At 42.3% G+C, this 18,257-nt stretch overlaps 2 protein-coding genes across 5 annotated transcripts; both read right to left on the bottom strand.

Moving 5' to 3' along the window:
• Window positions 1–329: 329 nt before the first annotated feature.
• Window positions 330–9,021, bottom strand: uckl1a (uridine-cytidine kinase 1-like 1a). 4 transcript variants are annotated; one of them, XM_029719027.1, is made up of 16 exons: window positions 8,906–8,942; window positions 7,567–7,738; window positions 6,877–7,067; window positions 6,616–6,722; window positions 5,516–5,686; window positions 5,295–5,366; window positions 4,994–5,183; window positions 4,658–4,719; window positions 4,032–4,048; window positions 3,735–3,833; window positions 3,550–3,643; window positions 3,370–3,435; window positions 3,129–3,251; window positions 2,836–2,943; window positions 2,484–2,640; window positions 330–2,031 (listed from the first exon to the last, which is right to left on the bottom strand). In XM_029719027.1, exons 2-16 carry the CDS (start codon window positions 7,626–7,628, stop codon window positions 1,940–1,942), a joined length of 1,611 nt encoding a protein of 536 aa, XP_029574887.1. In that variant the 5' UTR covers window positions 7,629–7,738; window positions 8,906–8,942; the 3' UTR covers window positions 330–1,939. The 4 variants fall into 4 exon arrangements, with proteins under 4 accessions (XP_029574887.1, XP_029574885.1, XP_029574886.1 ...); XM_029719025.1 differs by lacking the exon at window positions 7,567–7,738 and having other exon boundaries at window positions 8,906–9,021; XM_029719026.1 differs by lacking the exon at window positions 8,906–8,942 and having other exon boundaries at window positions 7,567–8,888.
• A 48-nt stretch (window positions 9,022–9,069) lies between these two features.
• On the bottom strand, window positions 9,070–17,254 carry LOC115165721 (sterile alpha motif domain-containing protein 10-like). Its single transcript, XM_029719029.1, has 5 exons — window positions 16,822–17,254; window positions 15,280–15,458; window positions 10,343–10,511; window positions 9,775–9,915; window positions 9,070–9,687 (listed from the first exon to the last, which is right to left on the bottom strand). Exons 1-5 carry the CDS (start codon window positions 16,832–16,834, stop codon window positions 9,662–9,664), a joined length of 528 nt encoding a protein of 175 aa, XP_029574889.1. The 5' UTR covers window positions 16,835–17,254; the 3' UTR covers window positions 9,070–9,661.
• Between the last annotated feature and the right edge of the window lie 1,003 nt (window positions 17,255–18,257).

The raw sequence follows: 18,257 nt of genomic DNA on the forward strand, positions 1-18,257 counted from the left end.
TTATGCCTATTACAACATCATGATCAAAGCATTGCCATATAATAAAGACACAAATCAAGCACAGGCTGGGTTTAGACAGGAATCCCAATTCGGATATTCTTTCTACTAATTGGTCTTTTGAGAAATCACATCAGATCTTTTTCAAAGCTGATCTGATTGGTCAAAAGATTAATTACTGAGAAAAAAAAGATCAGAATTGGGCTGCCTGTCTAAAAGCAGCAATAGTAGGCAAAATAATATAAATCAATATCAAACTGCTCCTGAAACCAAAGGCAGCTCTGAAAAACATTGGTGGTGACCAATGGAAGACAAACATTCTACAATCGTGCTACAGATTTATCACAGGAAAACATGATTTAATTGGCTATTAAGGCATTGAGAAAGTTGGATGCATTCAAGTAGATGTTTATAATTTTTGTACCCTTATTTTACCAGGTAAATTGACTGAGAACACATTCTCATTTACACCAACGACCTAGGGGATAGTTAAAGAGGAGGAGGGGGGGGATGAGCCAATTGGAAGCTGGGGATGATTAGGTGGCCATGATGGTATGAGAGCTAGATTGGGAATTTAAGTAGATGTAAGTAAGGGTGACTGTTTCCTAAATGATAATCTGACATTCACTTTATTCCATAATTACACTCTAATAACACATGGATTTCCCAGAGATAAATGTTCAAATGTGGCGGTGTGTGTGTGTGTGTGTGCGTACAGAGGGGTCTGCGTCTGACTAGCTGGAGAAAAAAATAGGTCACCCTTAAAACAAAAAGCTTACAGTCAACATCGCAACCGTCTGCTGAATTTTCATTGGTGGGCTTGTCTCCATAGTAACAGGTTAACCTTGAGGCAGTAGTCACATGGGCAGGCGAGTCTTGTGCTGTCTTGGAGAATACAACATGCATTGCATGACATCCATGATCACTCTGTGAGGGCTATCACAGAGAAATATTGTGATTATAAATAAATAAATTCCCCGCAAAACAGTGCTCTCTCATAACTCTAAATGTAGGCTATGCTTGTCAGAGGTAGAAAATATAATGCATTCAACATTCATACATATGTGTGTACTATGTTAGGTAAAAATGACTACAATAAACGTAACATATTAATGGATGTCACACTCTAAAATATTGGGGTAAGATAGATACAAAGATATCTAATATTTGGCATTTAGCATCAAACATCAGCACATGTCATGATCTCTTTGTTCAGGTGAAGATCATCCTCGATTAATTGCTAGTGACTGTTCTCTCAATCATGGGTGGAGAGGATTCAATACCATTTCAACTCAATACCTTTCGAATTGCAATATCTTTTTTCAAATACTTGAAAATAATGGGCAAATTCCAGTACATGATTTGTAATTTCACTCAATAAAAGGAATGGACCAATTGCAGACCGTCATATGATTTCTAGTGTGGTTTGAGTATCTGGGTGCACACACACAACATGGCAACACAGCAACTAAAATTGAACAATGCTTCCCCCTACAGGTTAGGAAGCTTCACTACCAAACTTTCAATAATCTATTTAATATAAAATTGCCAAGATAGCATAGCAATTGTCAAGATAGCATCCTCTTCAGAAGGGATGAAACTGATTCAGTTTCATGTAGCCCCATATATAAACATGTTCTGCTTGAGCAGTCCAGAACTGAACAATCCAACTGTATAAATAGAACAATAATCCCTCCATTTAAATCTTGTAATATGTACCATAAAATAGAATACAAAATGTCTTGCTGTACATAAATGGGAGTACTGTCTTGTTTATAGAGAACCATTTGTTGTGTCTGTCTATAGCAGCAGAATGGAATGTGACTGGTGTTGCTGGTTAATCCTGCCCTTAACTAGCCTTGTTAAACCAGTCTGACTATCACAAATTCACAGTATGGTTTCACAAGGCTAGCCTTTAACCTTGTGTTTCACAGAATCACGTTCATGTTTGTTGTTTGGGGCGCTCCTGTTCCTCATTGTCACTCCAGCCTGATGATCCACCATCTGTCCCAAAGTAGCGGTCCCCAAAGTCCCCTGTAATGACAGAAAACACAGAAATATAGAGTTCAATTACATGGAGCAACACATCAGACATCACCGTGAAGAGCACATTACTGAGGTGGATTACAGAAAGGTGTAGTCATTGAAGCAGAATTCTAATTAAATAGGCCAATCAACATTACTGACTTCCCACTGGGCAAAAATTGGTTGAATCAACTTGGAAAACTAAATGGATATGCAAAAAGTCATCAACGTAGGGGCATTTCATATTTTATTTTCTTCCACCCAACTTTTAACCTAAATCCAATGACATGGTGAAATGTTTTATTGATTTCACATTGAATTCACGTTAGTTGACAACTCAACCAAATGTATATCAAAACTAAACGTTGAACTGACGTCTGTGCTCAGTGGGTTACAACAGGAGGGAGTGGTTTGTACTAGTATGGGGTAAGACATGTTAGCTATATCGATGCCAAACCCACCAATCCCTGGAATAACTTGCAGGAAGTCATCAACACTCTTGTCCACAGCTGTGGTGATGATTTTGACCTTGGGGAAGGCGTAGGCCACCGAGTGCACCCCCAACTCTGCCATGAGCAGAGAGACCAGTGCAATGTTCTCCTCCTGTACCTCGTGGTCCTGCATGGACACATAAAAACACATTTAGTGCCATGGCCATCACTTTAAAACCCAGCCATTTAGAATGGTTAGTAATGTCATAGAAATACAACTACTAATTATAATTCTATGGTTATTATAACAATGAGTGATTAATCCTGAAGACACGGGCTCTCTGTTATTATGGGATGGGGATGTCTATTACTGCCACCTTACCAATAGGACCCGTACAGCCATCATGGCTGCAGCGCCTGTAGACACAGTGCTGTCCATTAGAATGACATGGTCCTCGCTGATGTCTTTAGGCAGACGCAGGTAATGCAACTGGACAGGGATGAAGGAGAAACAGGGTTACCACAGAGATACGGTCAGGAAGAGGAGGCAGATCTTGTTACTAGGGAGACACCCAGTGAGGTGGATATACAGTAAGTGTGACTATTCTAAATAGGACCACTTCTCCTCTCTTCAGCCAATAAAGATCTATTCTATTCTGTTACTTTCTAAAGTACCTCTGGTTCTCCTGAGTCTAGGTTGGTCTGGATGAGGATCTTGCCGATGCGAACATCCTTACACACAGCCCTCAGAGCAGGCTCCATGGTCTCCCCTGCCCGCAGGATAGACACACCTGTGATCTGGGGGGAGGAGGATGGAGCTTCAGCATGGTGACAAACAAAATCCATACTACTAGAAAGGAATACCAAACATAGTGCAGGGAAACAGGAGTAGTACCAATGACTGTACAGTACCCACCCCTTTTCCACTGAAGCTTCTCTTCCCATCATACTCCTGGCCCTGTGGGGTCTGTACCGTGCATGGCTGTTACATGATACAATAGGGATGAAGTTAGCGACATTATGTCTAATCATATATAACAATATAACATATTACAGTAGAATACACTATAAACATTGGTAAATATTGTCCACATACCTGAGAGGGCAGGAATGTTAGAGCATGTTCAATAAGGAGGCGCATCAACCTCTTGGAGTAGAAGATGAACTCATCTCGACTGGTCTCCTGATTCCTGGATTACACAAATTAGTTGGAGGAGAATGAGAAGAAGAAAAAAAAGTGTGTGTTGATTCTAGACTGGCTCAATTTGAACGTGATCTGACCTGATGATGGTGTGCAGGCCTTTAACCTGAGGCGTACCCTCCAACACACTGAGGGTCTGGGGGAGGGGCTGAGTCTGTTGGGCCGAGGCCAGGACCGCCCTGGAGGAAACAACACAAAGGAGAATACATTTGAATAGGTGACAATGACTAGACACTATTCTGCTCTCCCACTAGTTCTTCAATAAAAGGAGTCCATGTAGTCACCCTGAGACACCTGGTGGGGGTATTGTGAATAACACCACTACAAAAACTCAAATACCGGGGGAGTGAGGAGGTGTAAGAGATGTGTAAGCCTACCTGACACTGAGCTCACGCTGCACAAAGACAGAGAGAAAGAGAGAGGGAGAGAGATCGAGACAGAATGTACAAGAAGGTGAATGAAACAGAGAGAGAGAGAGCGAGAGAGAGAGAAAGAAATAAAGAGTGAGAAAGGCAAAGAGATGTCAGTCATTCATCCCGTCACAATACCTCTACAGATACTCCAGCATTCTACCACTGTGTGGCACCATCTCATGCACTGCAGCTCAGAAATATTAAGAACACCCCCCGCCCCCAAGGGAAACTGTTGAGCGTGAAAAACCCAGCAGCTTTGCAGTTCTTGACACAAACCGGTGCGCCTGGCATCAACTCCCATACCCAGTTCAAAGGCACTTAAATATTTTTTCTTGACCATTCACACTCTGAATGGCACACATACACAATCCATGTCTCAATTGTCTCAAGGCTTAAAAATCCTTCTTTAACCTGTCTCCTCCCCTTCATCTACACTGATTGAAGTGGATTTAACAAATTTAAGTGACATCAATCAAAGGATCATAGCATTCACCTGGTCAGTCTGTCATGGAAAGAGCAGGTGTTGTTAATGTTTTGTAGACTCAGTGTCTATACAGTCTACTGAGTACAGTGTTCTGTTGCTCACTCACCTCCTCCATCTGCTTGTGGACATGCTGGACAATCAGGTCAATGGCCACCATGTTACCACCACCTGGCAGAGGGAATCATATTTTCACTTGGAAACAACATATTTTAATTTGGAGAGAAACATTTCAGTAGCTCAAATGGCTGCCTCATAATTAACAATATCTGCACAGAATATCGGCTACGAAACAATAGTATATCAGCAGGATATATATGCCTTCATATTGGTAGTAGCTGCCAATGGCTAACAAATATTATATTGAGATCGGCAGATGCCAAAATGCAGAATGCAGAAATATTGTACTTTTGACCTTTCTAACGGGTAGTGCTCCATCTCTCACCTCTTGGCACAACGATGTCTGCCAGTCGAATGTAGGGTTCAATGTACTGCTCAAACGCAGGCTTCACAAACTTGTTGTACTGCTTGATGACCCCCTCGATGTCCCGCCCGCGCTCTGTGATGTCCCTGCGAAGCCGACGTACCAGCCGGATGTCTGAGTCAGTGTCCACAAAGATCTTCATGTCTAGGAGCTGGAGACAAACAGAGCAGCAATAGAGCACTATGTTCCTGTACCTTGCAGTCACAGTTGACTCAACTGATTCAGTAAAGAAGTCATAAACGTGATGATCATACAGCCTTACCTCCAAAAGCTCTTTGTCTGCAAAGGACATGATCCCCTCAAAGATGACCACACTGGCACCATACACCGTTTTCTACACAGGGAAGAGACAGACACAACAGAAATGCTCAGAACTGCAACAGCTGCCGGTTATACCCTTCTTCTGTTTATTTACGGTGGATAAATATATCAGGAGAATCTAGAGTTTTCCCTTGGTACATGGCCTCCCGGTTCTGCACTCACCCAGTCTTTCTGTCTGCCGTGTGTATTGAAGTCATACACTGGGATCTTCACGCTCTTGCCCTGTTTGAGTCTCTTCACGGTGGCAACTAGCAGCTCAAAGTCAAATGCCCCTGGGTGGTCAAAGTTGTAGTCGTTACTGGTTGCCAGGGTCTGTTCCTCAGGGGTCAGAACCTAGGGGGTACAGGAGAACAAACTTCAGGGAAGGATGGACACAAACACAATGGGATCTTTCATAGGGTAAAGGGAAAAGGTGAATGTGTAAAAACAAAAAGTTGTAATGCTGCCTACTCATGTAGCGTGTGCTCATGTAGGTTACTTTCTAAATGTAATCCATTACAGTTACAAGTTACCTGTTCAAAATTTTTATCAGTAATGTAACTTTTGGATTACCCAAACTCAGTAACGTAATCTGATTACTTTCATTTACTTTCAGATTACTTTCCCTTTAAGAGGCAGTAGAAGAAAACAGACTTGTGGTCAGACTTGCTCAGGTGGAACAAACTTAAACTTGTGCCTTTTTTCATGCTGAATTGAATGTCATTGAGAAAAGGTGTCATAATGTATTTTTTCAGAAACATCCTTTCTGAATTTAAATCTAATCTATGAAGTAATCAACACACTTTTCAAAAGTATCTGTAATCTTTTTACAATTTGTTGCTAGTAACGTAACTGATTAAAGTGAGGTTTTTTGTAATCAGATTACATGTAACCGATTACATGTAATCAGTTACTCCCCAACCCTGTGTGTGCGTGTGTGTGTGCGTGATTGCGTTTACGTGTGCATGTGTGTGTGTGCTTGCATGTTGAGTCCATGGGTTAAGGTACATGTTGTTCCCTGGTGTTCTATAAACAGACATGATGGATGGAGGGAGGGGGGAGGGAGGGGATTACCCAGACTGTGGACAGTCTCTTCCCCATGTGCTTCACATGTGATTAACATCATTAAGAGGGAGGGATTGTGGGTAGGCTCATTCATACAGTATCACGAGGGTGTCTGTCAACAAGTCTGTTGTGAGGAATGGAGAGGAACTCCCCTTAACCTACAGTAGCATCTCCAGATGCTAAATCTCAAGCAAGCCAAATTAATGCCAGTCTCTCACCTTGTAGAAGGAGTCCATGGACAACAGCACTACCCAGGGCACATCCAGAGCCTCAATGATCTTATTGGCCACCGTGGTCTTCCCTGACGCACTGCCCCCACACAACCCTGCACAGACAAACACACATATATGTTTAAGTACAATGACAAGTCACACAATAAGGAAAGACCATTACAACACTCCACATACAGAATAAAAAATTCACAATTAACACTCCACACACTGACAATTAAATAAGGCATACACCCATATCGGTTGTACCGATGACGAAGGCCTCTTTGGACTGTGCACCGTGCTCATCATACCAGGGGGGTCTGCCGGCTGTGTAAATGGTGCGTGTGCCGGTGCGAAGCAGGGGAGGCTCTGTCTTAGTCTGGGATGTGCTTTTCCTGCGTGGAGCCGTGATAGGAGAGCCAGGCAGGAGCCGATCTAACGAGTCTTCCCCACTGCCACTGTGAAACAACAATCATCATATAATCATTAACCTGTTATTAACATAGAGCTTTGGGTACAATTACAGTACAAGAAAAAGGAGGGATGTTTTTTAGGAGTGTTATAAAGTACTATAATGGTCCCTTTCGTAGGTAACGTCACTGATAAGGTTTATACCAACACCGTCACACCCTTGTTTACAATCAAGCTCAACTGAAGGTTAAAAACCAGCTTAGCGGTTACATCAGACTCTAAATCCACATTTAGTACTGTTCAGGCTCCACTAAAGCCCCAACATAAAAATCTTGATTTGTTTCAACACATATGTTTTTGGTAGATACCTCTCATCATCAGTATGTCTCAACTGACATGGGATGGGACAACTCATCCCAACTCCCTCAACACACACAGGCAGAATGAATTCCATAGCCCTGTCTGTGTTTTCTTAGTGTTCACACACAGACAGCATCCATTTCAATAAGCATGCATACAACACCACTATGTAAATAGACCACTTACCTGCGGGTCGTCATGGACCAGCAGCCTGAGATTCTGGCGCCAGTGTATGCAGGCAGAGTCATATCTGCGGTGAAACAGGGAGGGCTGGCTGCTCCAGCTCAGGCCCAACAGGTACAGTACTCACTACAGTACTCACTACTAACACAGTAGAGCTCACACAGGCTAACGCTTACTGAGGCAGCAAACGTAGTCAAAGTTAACCCCCAAAGAAAAGAGATTACAATCCACCTGACGCACTTTAGAACCTGTTTTACAATCTACCCACTGAAACCTGTTTTACAATCTACCCACTGAATCTAGCCTCTCTCTTAGGTTCCTCTTCTCCTATCTCTTCCTTAATCTCAGCTCAGAGGAGAGAAAGGAAAATGTCACCAATTCTCTCCTTTTACCTCTCCACTTTCACCACCCTCCCTCCCTCCCTCCCTCCCTCGCTTCCTTCCTTCCTTCCTTCCTTGTCTAAGTGTGTTTAACAGGATCACAGAGTTGGCGACTGTTATTAATAGAGGCCTGTTTACACCAGGACACCCTCTGCTGATCTTCATCCCCTATGCTGATCCTGACAGAGATAGCCTGTTCCCAGATCTGTTTGGCAAGAATTAGCAAAACAGCACAAACAGATCTGGGACCAGGCTAAGACAGAGATATCCTGCAGGGCAATCATGTTCCCAAGGGTTTGTCTGATTACGACTCTGTCTCTGACCTGAGCTCAGTTGCTGTTTTATCATATTTGTCACAGTTTTTCCTTGCACAATGCCAGGGCACTGCATTTCATTCAGCATGTGTCCATTGATGGCACAAATTTGTTGTACCATTGTGTAGGCTACCTAGTTATTACTATAACAAACTACATACACTCAAATACTACAATTTCAGCAGATACATACTGAGAGCAGAGCAATGCAGTAGCGTCATTCTGTTCTGTTCTGTGCTAGATCCAAGGCAGATGGCCATTATTAGACTGATCCTATTACGCGACTGCTTGGTGACATGCTTTATTGGCGACGGCAGAGCAGCTGACACACACAGCATTAAAATGATCATTGGTAAATCATCAAACTTGATATCCGACTCAGTTAACCGGTATTTGAATTCAATGTATAAAACTTCAAACATTCTATGAATCCCAACTTGACTGTGTGTTTATGCGCAGGTGGGACGTTACAGCTAAGCAAGCCACTGTGAGCTCTGGGAGGTCAAATGATGCCGTAGTAGATTAGGCTACAACGAAAGGCATAAATGCAATGCAGTGCTCAGCACATAGTCATATATTTCAGACTTTGTTTAAACAACATCAGCTAATACAAGGTATAAGAATGAAATAGTCTACACCAGCCAGTACCTGTCTGAGCGCGATGACATTTTCTTCCCGCTGCACTCAGCTTCCTCTTGCCCTCTTCGGTACCGGCTGGTGGACAGCGCCATGTATTCAAGAGGATTGTGGGTAATGTAGTTGATCTTCACCAGTAGTGGATTGGAGTCACAGAAAAATCATGTAGGCCAATGTTAAATACATAATACATTTTATTTGTCTGAAATAAGGAGCCCTTCCCTATAAATGTATTTCACAACAATCTATCCAATTTACAATTAAGCCCCAAATTAGAGTACTCTATAGGATACTTCCAAGAGGAACCATTGTGACAAAAATATATAATTCACAACAAACCTTGCACAGCTGTATGGTTAAAACATAAAATTACATAAAAATGGGCACCAAGACAAAAACAGCCAATCTGACATGAAGCCTTTAATAACATCCTTTAATTTCAAATCACAGATATAACTGTATAGTCTGCCTGTCCCTTTAGTTGATGGAAAACCAATATCCAACTTTTCAAAGTTGGGGCTGTGCTCTATTGATCACAGTACTGTATGTATTATTGGGTAGTGTTCCATCTCCCCCGGTTCTGTCTGAGTTGGATATGTCATGTGATCATCTCATGTGTCCTTGTCAGAGTTAATCGTTTCCATGAGGTTCACATTGCAGTCCTAGTTTCTGACTGGTGTACAGACTCCCAGCTTGTACATGGTTGAAGTGCTCTATAATCTTTCCACTTTTCACTGTAAACAACCCAGTCAGAAATTGAACGTTATGTTACGATAGATTTCCAAAGGAGCCACCTGTTGCAAGAGAAAGGCAAAGAGAGAAAATAGGAACTTTTAGAATCGCATTCAAATGTTATCTGTAATTTACACACACACACACACCTCTGCTAAGGAGCTGCAGGTTTCGTCCCTCCTCTTGCATATGCAGTTGAAGCACCTGCTGTAGGAGCTCCTGCCTCAGTGTCTCCTGCACCAAGCCCATCCTCTCCAACTTATCTCCATTCAGACGCAACAGAGCACGGCCTGACAGGGAACAGAGAGAGGAGGCTGTCATTAACTGTCACTACTCATACACACCCACAGCTACTGGATTGTGTATTTTACTAGCATTTTCTGATGAAGAATTATGTTTTTTCTGCTAGTGCACTGTATCCACCCACACCTGCTGTATTCCAATCTCATTGCATGATTATTAATGAATGTTTTTGTGCTAGTGCACTTGTACCCTTTGATACCTGTATTGGGTAAAGAGTATTACAAGCATAGTTATTCAACTAACTCTACTCTGCCAGCCATCCACGCTTACTGTATTTTAGCCTCCTTTTATGATTGTAAATTATGATTTTGGGCTAGTGCACTTGTATCTGCTCAAACCAACTGTATTTTACTCTGATTCTGTAATTATGAATGATGTTCTTTGTGCCAGTAATACACGTGTCCTAGTTGATACCTGTGATGGCGTGATGAGAGAAGGCCTCTACGTAGGTCAGGTAGTTGTGAGGACAGTGTTTCTTCAACCACCTGCAGACGTCCTGCTGAGTCCATAACACCACAGGCCGGATCAGACTAGGCTGGGTGGGGCTGGTGTGGTAGATTCCATAGGAGTCGCCTGAACGGCGCTGAAATACACCCAAGCACACACACCGAATATTTTATTTCTGCAATGTCATATTTCCTTTCTGGCCCTCTACTGCTTCCATTATCTCTCAGACCCCTCCCCTCCCGTTTAAGGGATGTGTTTTAACCTTGAGTGCCCCAAGGGATGACAACCTCACCATGTCAGTTAGACTAGCACATCCTTGATCCATCCATCAAAACATCTGTTCAAACACCCAGGGTCTTCCTTTCTTCTGGTCACCAAGGACCACTTCATGATCTTAGCCACACAGGTATAATACATGACAATGCAGTTGCCAGGAATATAGTGATGGGAGTGACTTTCCTTCAGTGGTGGACAAAGTACCCAATTGTCAAGTAAAGATACCTTAATAGAAAATGACTCAAGTAAAAGTGAAAGTCACCCATAAAATACTACTTGAGTATCAAAAGTATCAAAAGTATAAATAATTTCAAATGACTTATATAAAGCAAACCAGACGGCACAATTATCTTGTTTTTAAAATGTATCGATAGCCAGGGGCACACTCCAACACTCAGACATCATTTACAAACGAAGCATTTGTGTTTAGTGAGTCCGCCAGATCAGAGGCAGTAGGGATGACCAGGGTTGTTCTCTTGATTAATGTTTAAATTGACAATTTTCTTGTCCTGCTAAGCATTCAAAATGTAATAAATACTTTTGGGTGTCAGGGAAAATGTATGGAGTAAAAAAGTACATTATTTTAGTGGATTCGGCTATTTCAGTCAAACCCGTTGCTGACAGGTTTATAAAATCGAGCACACAACCATGTAATCTCCATAGACAAACATTGACAGTAAAATTGCCTGTATTGAAGGGCTCAGTGACTTTCAACGTGGCACCGTCATAGGATGCCACCTTTCCAACAAGCCAGTTCGTCAAATTTCTGCCCTGCTAGAGCTGCCTCGGTCAACTGTAAGTGCTGTTATTGTGAAGTGGAAACGTCTAGGAGCAACAACGGCTCAGCCGCGAAGTGGTAGGTCACACAAGCTCACAGAACGGGATTAATGTGGGTTTGGCAGATGCCAGGAGAACGCTACCTGCCCGAATGCATCATGCCAGCTGTAAAGTTTGGTGGAGGAGGAATAATTGTCTAGGGCTGTTTTTCATGGTTTGGGCTAGGCCCCTTAGTTCCAGTGAAGGGAACTCTTAACACTACAGCATACAATTACGTTCTAGAAGATTTTATGCTTCCAACTTTGTGGCAACAGTTTGAGGAAGGCCCTTTCCTGGTTCAGCATGACAATGCTCCCGTGCACAAAGCGAGGTCTATATAGAAATGGTTTGTCAAGATTGGTGTGGAAGAACTTGACTGGCCTGCACAGATGCCTGATCTCAACCTCATCGAACACCTTTGGGATGAATTGGAACACCGACTGCGAGCCAGGCCTAATTGCCCAACATCAGTGCCTGACCTCACTAATGCCCGGCCTCACCCGCCCACCCGACTAGCATCACTACTCTGGACGGTTCTGACTTAGAATATGTGGACAACTATAAATACCTATGTGTCTGGCGAGACTGTAAACTCTCCTTCCAGACTCACATTAAGCATCTCCAATCCAAAGTTATATCTCCCTCACTAACTTTAAGTGTCAGCTGTCAGAGCAGCTTACCGATTGCTGCACCTGTACACAGCCCGTCTGTAAATAGCCCATCCACCCAACTACCTACCTCATCCCCATATTTGTTTTTGTTTTTCTGCTCTTTTGCACACCAGTATTTCTACATGCACATCCTCATCTCTACATATATCACTCCAGTGTAAATTGCTAAATTGTAATTACTTCGCCACCATTGGCCTAATTATTGTCTTACCTCCTTACTTCATTTGCACACACTGTATACAGATTTTTCTATTGTGTTATCGACTGTACGATTGTTTATCCCATGTGTAACTCTGTGTTGTTTTTGTCGCACTGCTTTGCTTTATCTTGAGCAGGTCACAGTTGTACATGAGAACTTGTTCTCAACTGGCCTACCTGGTTAAATAAAGGTGAAACATATATATATATATATATATATATATATATATATATATATATATTTAAATGCTATCGTGGCTGAATGGAAGTCCCCGCAGCAATGTTCCAATATCTAGTGGAAAGCCTTCCCAGAAGAGTGGAGGCTGTTATAGCAGAAAAGGGGGGACCAACTCCATATTAATGCCCATGATTTTGGAATGAGATGTTCAACGAGCAACTTTTGGTCTTGTAGTGTATATGTGTGTGTGTGTGTGTGTGTGTGTGTGTGTGTGTGTGTGTGTGTGTGTGTGTGTGTGTACTGTATGCCTGTGTGGGTGTGTGCATGAGCAGCTGGTCAGTCCAGTTCAAATGTTCAGCACTCTGACGACTTGTTGATATAAACTGTCTCTGAGACAGTTGGTATCAGACCTCATGTTTCGATACCGCCTGCCTGACAGTAATGTTATTGCTCTCACATTAGCATATATACACACACTAAACCCATCACTAATGAAGCCTATCATATAAAAGGTCCCCCTGCAGATCAAACGCATACATTCATCTGAAACTCTAAGATCAGGGAACATAGTTCTGTGAGCAATGAGCATTAGCATCAAACCAGGGTGCATGTGGGTCAGTCTTATCCCAAAACCAAATTCCTTCATTTGGAATCTGACCAGGATATGGGTGACTAATCAAATGAGGCCTTTGATCATTCATTCAATTTAAAAATCAATGAATGCAGTGTTCTCTCCTTTTCTGCTCTGCTCTTCTTCTCCAGTGTAGAGCAGCCCCACTTAAAGTTCAAAAGGTTTGAACTCAACATGCTAGTGCTACACCCCTTGGCCTGAATTTGGCCAGCTACAAACAAAAACAAACAAGCTCTCTCCCTGCCTTTTTCATCACAGACATTCATGATACAAGATTATGTAATGCATTGCAGTAAAACATGAAGCCTATGCATGCATGCATGGAAGGGGAAGGGAAGTATCTCTGTCATCAACCCAAATTTGCAGGGTACTCGGAAACTGCAATGTATAGCAGAGATTCCTTCATTCATTGGTAAAAAAACAACAGGCACATTGAAATTGCAATAACATGATTTAAAAGTCAATTTCAAAAACACAAAAGGTTCACTGCGCTGTAATACCACGTAAAGGGAATAGCATAATATATCAGATAGGGTGCTAGTGGGTAACTAAGAACATGTCTAATTTCTGACACACAAAAAGCAACGTCTGGAAAACATTTGGTATGTGGATGAAGGTCATGCTTAGGCGAATAAACTATTAAGGTAAAAAAAATGGCTACAGTTTACACATTTTCAGTTATTTCATGAAATGTTGTTTTAAAAAAAGTTATTTATCTATTTTAATTCCGGGGGTAACTGCCCCCCCCCAGTAGAAGAGTATGGCATAGGGTTTCACAGAAGTGTGTCAGTTCTTTTTAGAAATTCTTTAGTAAGTAATACTTCAAGTCTAGTTGTCTTATTTTAATTATTTCAATAAAATATGGGGGGGAAATGGTGTTACACATGTCACCATTAATAACTGCACTATGCGGAGATTTGATGTAAAGTCCCTCTTTCTAACTCACCTGCACATTCATTTTATTTGTTCTTTCTTTGTTGTTACTTTTCCATACAATCCATTATGTACAACTGCACTAAATATGATTTGAATAATGCAAGATTTTAAATCCTTACAGTCTTTAAAATAACATTCAGGAGCAAAAGGTTTTCAGTGGTTGTTTTTAATTCCCCCCTTCCCCCCCCAAAAAAATAAAATATTTGGAATATAATATTGGAATGGAATATAAATAATAATATTAAATAACATTGGAATATAACATTTAATAACAATAACTTAACTAATTAACTCAGTGAAACATTGATGTGGCAACTCTCTTATGCTATGCTATTGCACGATTCTAATTTGTACCTGTAGGTCACAAATAAAGCTATCCCCAGTAAAATTGGAGCACAACTCACGAGCCCACCTCCTGCACTGCTCACACCTAATCCAGTCCCCACCTCTGACTGAAAACAAGGAGAGAGATGCCCCAGGGGCTAGTTACCCCCTACTACCCTACCATTAATTGAACCAGGCACCGGGAACCGAGAACCAGAACCCCTCCCCCTCCAAATAATTGATAGACATGCTTTGTTATAAAACATATCTGCCAGAGCACATGCTGTGAGGTTCACCACAGCCATTAGATGTCATACAGTATATTGTACATTTTAGCTCTCAGTCCACAGACAAAGGCTGGTGTTTCTGTACATAGGAAGGACAGCAGTTCTTTTTAAAGTCAATATAAAAGGCTGGACTGTCTGAGTGCCCCATAGCCCTCTGGGTAAACAGCATCTTCCATTCTCCATGAACAAAGTGCTGCTCGTGTTGGAACAATGGATAAAGTCCATTGCATTTGTCATATAATATTTTTATATTTCGTCTTTGTGAAGAGAGAAGCTTTTGTGTTGGTAAATTACACAGGGCCAGAGAGAAGCTTACATACACGTCAATTAATAATTGAAAAAGACTGATCTGAGAGGAATAATAACCCATGAAGCTCTTTCCTATTTTTTATTTACATGTGCATCTTGAATAGGCCTACAAGGATTAGAGATGTAGTGGATGACTAGAAGCAGATATTGCATAAGCATCATGGCCATTAGCATCATGGCTGTAAAGTTCTACAGAAATGGGGTCACTTTTCACATCTGATCTGAGATTATGATCTGATATGCAGAAATAGAGATCTAAAATAGTTGAGGTACTCCACCTGATATTTCTCTGTCCCAGGCTGTTGGAGCAGCTTCACTGTCCGGCCCCCTGCTGTTTTCTGACCCCGCCCGTCATGCCAAGTCAGGTTCCCTCCCGTCCGTCGACTCAGGTGGTTGAAGTCCTCCGGCAGCGCTCTGTATTCCACAGCAGGCCGGCAGAAACTGAAACTGGAGGCCGCTAGAAGAGTAAAAGAGACAAATACAGTTTTGATTTGAGTAATCGGATTTGATTATAACAGTGGCAGTAAAGTCACAGGCTTGTGGTGCTTGAAATTCCCGCACTGACTATGCTGTAATTTGCACTAAAAATGCCATGTGAAATCTGGAAAAATTGTAAAACCCTGGGTGCCTTCTCATTGAGAGATGGTCTCAACCATCATTACAAGGTGTTTTTCCAGGCAGACCAAGCAGGTGTTATAATGGCTGAGCCATTAAACTGAGTCATTATGAGCTGAAGTTCAAAGGAACTTCAACTTTTACCCAGATAGCTCCCAGGCATTTCTGGCAACTCCACATGACTACTGCATATAAATCAGTCGCTCATCATTATGGTTAGTTACTGGCAGACACACACCCTATCCCATTCTGCAGGCAGGAAGTGTCTTTTCAGTATCATAATGAAGGGAAAAGGTGCAAGCTGGAGTAAACACACCATTACTGCAGCATAACCTGGCAACCAGCCACAGGTCATTACTAATTAATGTGCCAGATTGGGTTTATTTTCTGGCTGTGTTGGAAGTGATGTTTTGAGTAGTGTGTGTGTGTGATGTTCATTCAAATGTCTCTTCTCTAATTGACACAGGTTTAGTTCAAATGAGGACAGAACAAGAGACAGTAGAGGAGAGCGTGAGAGGAGAGGAGATGAAAGGGTATATTTTGGTCCTTTTGCTTGTGCCCTTCCTCTGCATCATCCAGTATCCTCCTTATTCCAGGCCCCCAACAGAGCCAAGCTTCGCAAAGGTAGTTCTTGCTATCAAGCTAAGCCATATGAATGCCACTGGTGAAGAACATTTCATAATGGACATAACCCTTCGATATCAACCCTCTAGTCTAGGTCTTCAGCATGGGGCATGTGTGTATGTTTCTTCATGCCACTTAGAAAAGTAACTTCAATAAAAAAAATACACTAGAAGTGTTTGAAAACATCGAATATGAGATGTACCCAATCTTCAGTGAACAAATGGTTCATTCATTAGATTTCAAAATAGGCGTTTAATTGTATGGAATGGGTTATATGGCCAGTGGTCACTGTAAGCAAATAGACCCGAATTCGTCACCCTTAATCGCTATCAATTTCAGCACCACGCCGTCCGGACAGCGGTTTCTGTTCGTGCTGCATAAAATTCCACCTAAATTCTGAAATCTAAAGCCCAAAATAAGCAGAGGAAGTGGTCATGCAAGTTCAGCAAAACTAATGCTACACTGCGCACTTGTTTAGCTTAACCTGGCTTTACCGACAATAGAAAGTATATCAGAAGAGAAGATGCGGGATGATTCGTCTATTGAGATGTCCGCATGCACAACTATTGGATCTCAATTACCGTCCACAGCCATGCCGTTTCACCTTTCCCCGTGACAGCACTAGTAAAAGTATCCAACAGGTAATCCTCGGCTTGTGGACTCCTCTCCGTTCCGCCAAAGTCTACACTGACAGTATGGGCTAACAATTAGCCGACAATTAGCCGACACGTTAGCTCCTTTTTACCGCTGCTCAGGTGCCACTGCCAGTAGACAACTACATCTCGTGAGTTCATCGGTTATATGCAGTGGTGAATGGAGGAATTAACGCATGGAGCATTCAAATAGGCTGCCAAATGTCAAAATTGACACTGGAAGCGTTTCACTAAGTAAAAAAATAAACACAGATACGCTCTAGCGCAACCTCTTATCAGATGGTGCAGCTGATAGTGTCCTGTCCTGGGTGAAGTTATGAGTCTCTTTCGGTGCGGAATGTCCCAATGATGTTGGCTGACTGGTTCTGTCAGTGCGGAGCTACTGCATGTATGTGTGGTTCATCTCGTCATGAGAATCAGGCGCGCAGCTTTTTCTCAAGAGCCAGCATGAGCGGTCTCAAAGTGCTGCCCAGAGCCCTGTAATTAGCGCAGCCAGTGGAGACTTTGAACACCGGCTGATGAAAAGCCAGCGCAAGACTCACACGCTAGAGGCAAAATAGAATAGAGAACGTTCAGCATAAGGGATCCTCCTGCCTTTATTTACTAAAGAAAAGGAGCCAGAGCTCTGGGGCTCCTGGGGGCCATACATTTCATCAATATGACATCCACGGTGGAGCCTCAGAGCAAAGATAGCCAAGGGGAAACCCAAGGCTTTAGGCAGTGGCCCTTACTGTAAATAACAAGTCAAAAGGTCAAATAAGGGGTGCTTATATTTGTCCTGATTCACACATGTACATGTGTGTGGTGAAATAGTCATGTGTTTTTAGTATATCCCACTTCCCCTAAGACACCCTTGGAGAGTGGGGTCATGGCATGAGATCAGTTTGACAGTTTGACAGATCATCAGGCTGCTAACTGTCAACAGAGTTGACATGTTACACCAGTGAAAAACCATGTGGCTTTTAGTGAACTACGTCTGTTCTACCCATTCTACTTCTATATCATTTATGGTTGGATACAACCATTACTAATGGTTGTGGCTGGATATTTAAAAATAAATAAAATATTTAACCTTTACTGAACTAGGCAAGTGAGTTAAGAACAAATTCATATTTACAATGACGGCTTACCCTGGCCAAACCCTAACCCGGACAGTCCTGGGCCAATTGTGTGCACCCTATGGGACTCCCAATCACGGCCAGTTGTGATACAGCCTGGAATCGAACCAGGGACTGTAGTAACGCCTCTAGCACTGAGATGAGGTGCCTTAGACTGCTGCGCCACTCGGGAGCCCATTGATGGTAAATCCCAGAATACACACTGGACCAATCAGCCCCACAAACCACACGTGGGACATACTAACC

This window comes from Salmo trutta, chromosome 28 (genome assembly GCF_901001165.1).
Source record: "Salmo trutta chromosome 28, fSalTru1.1, whole genome shotgun sequence".
NCBI lineage: Eukaryota > Metazoa > Chordata > Actinopteri > Salmoniformes > Salmonidae > Salmo > Salmo trutta.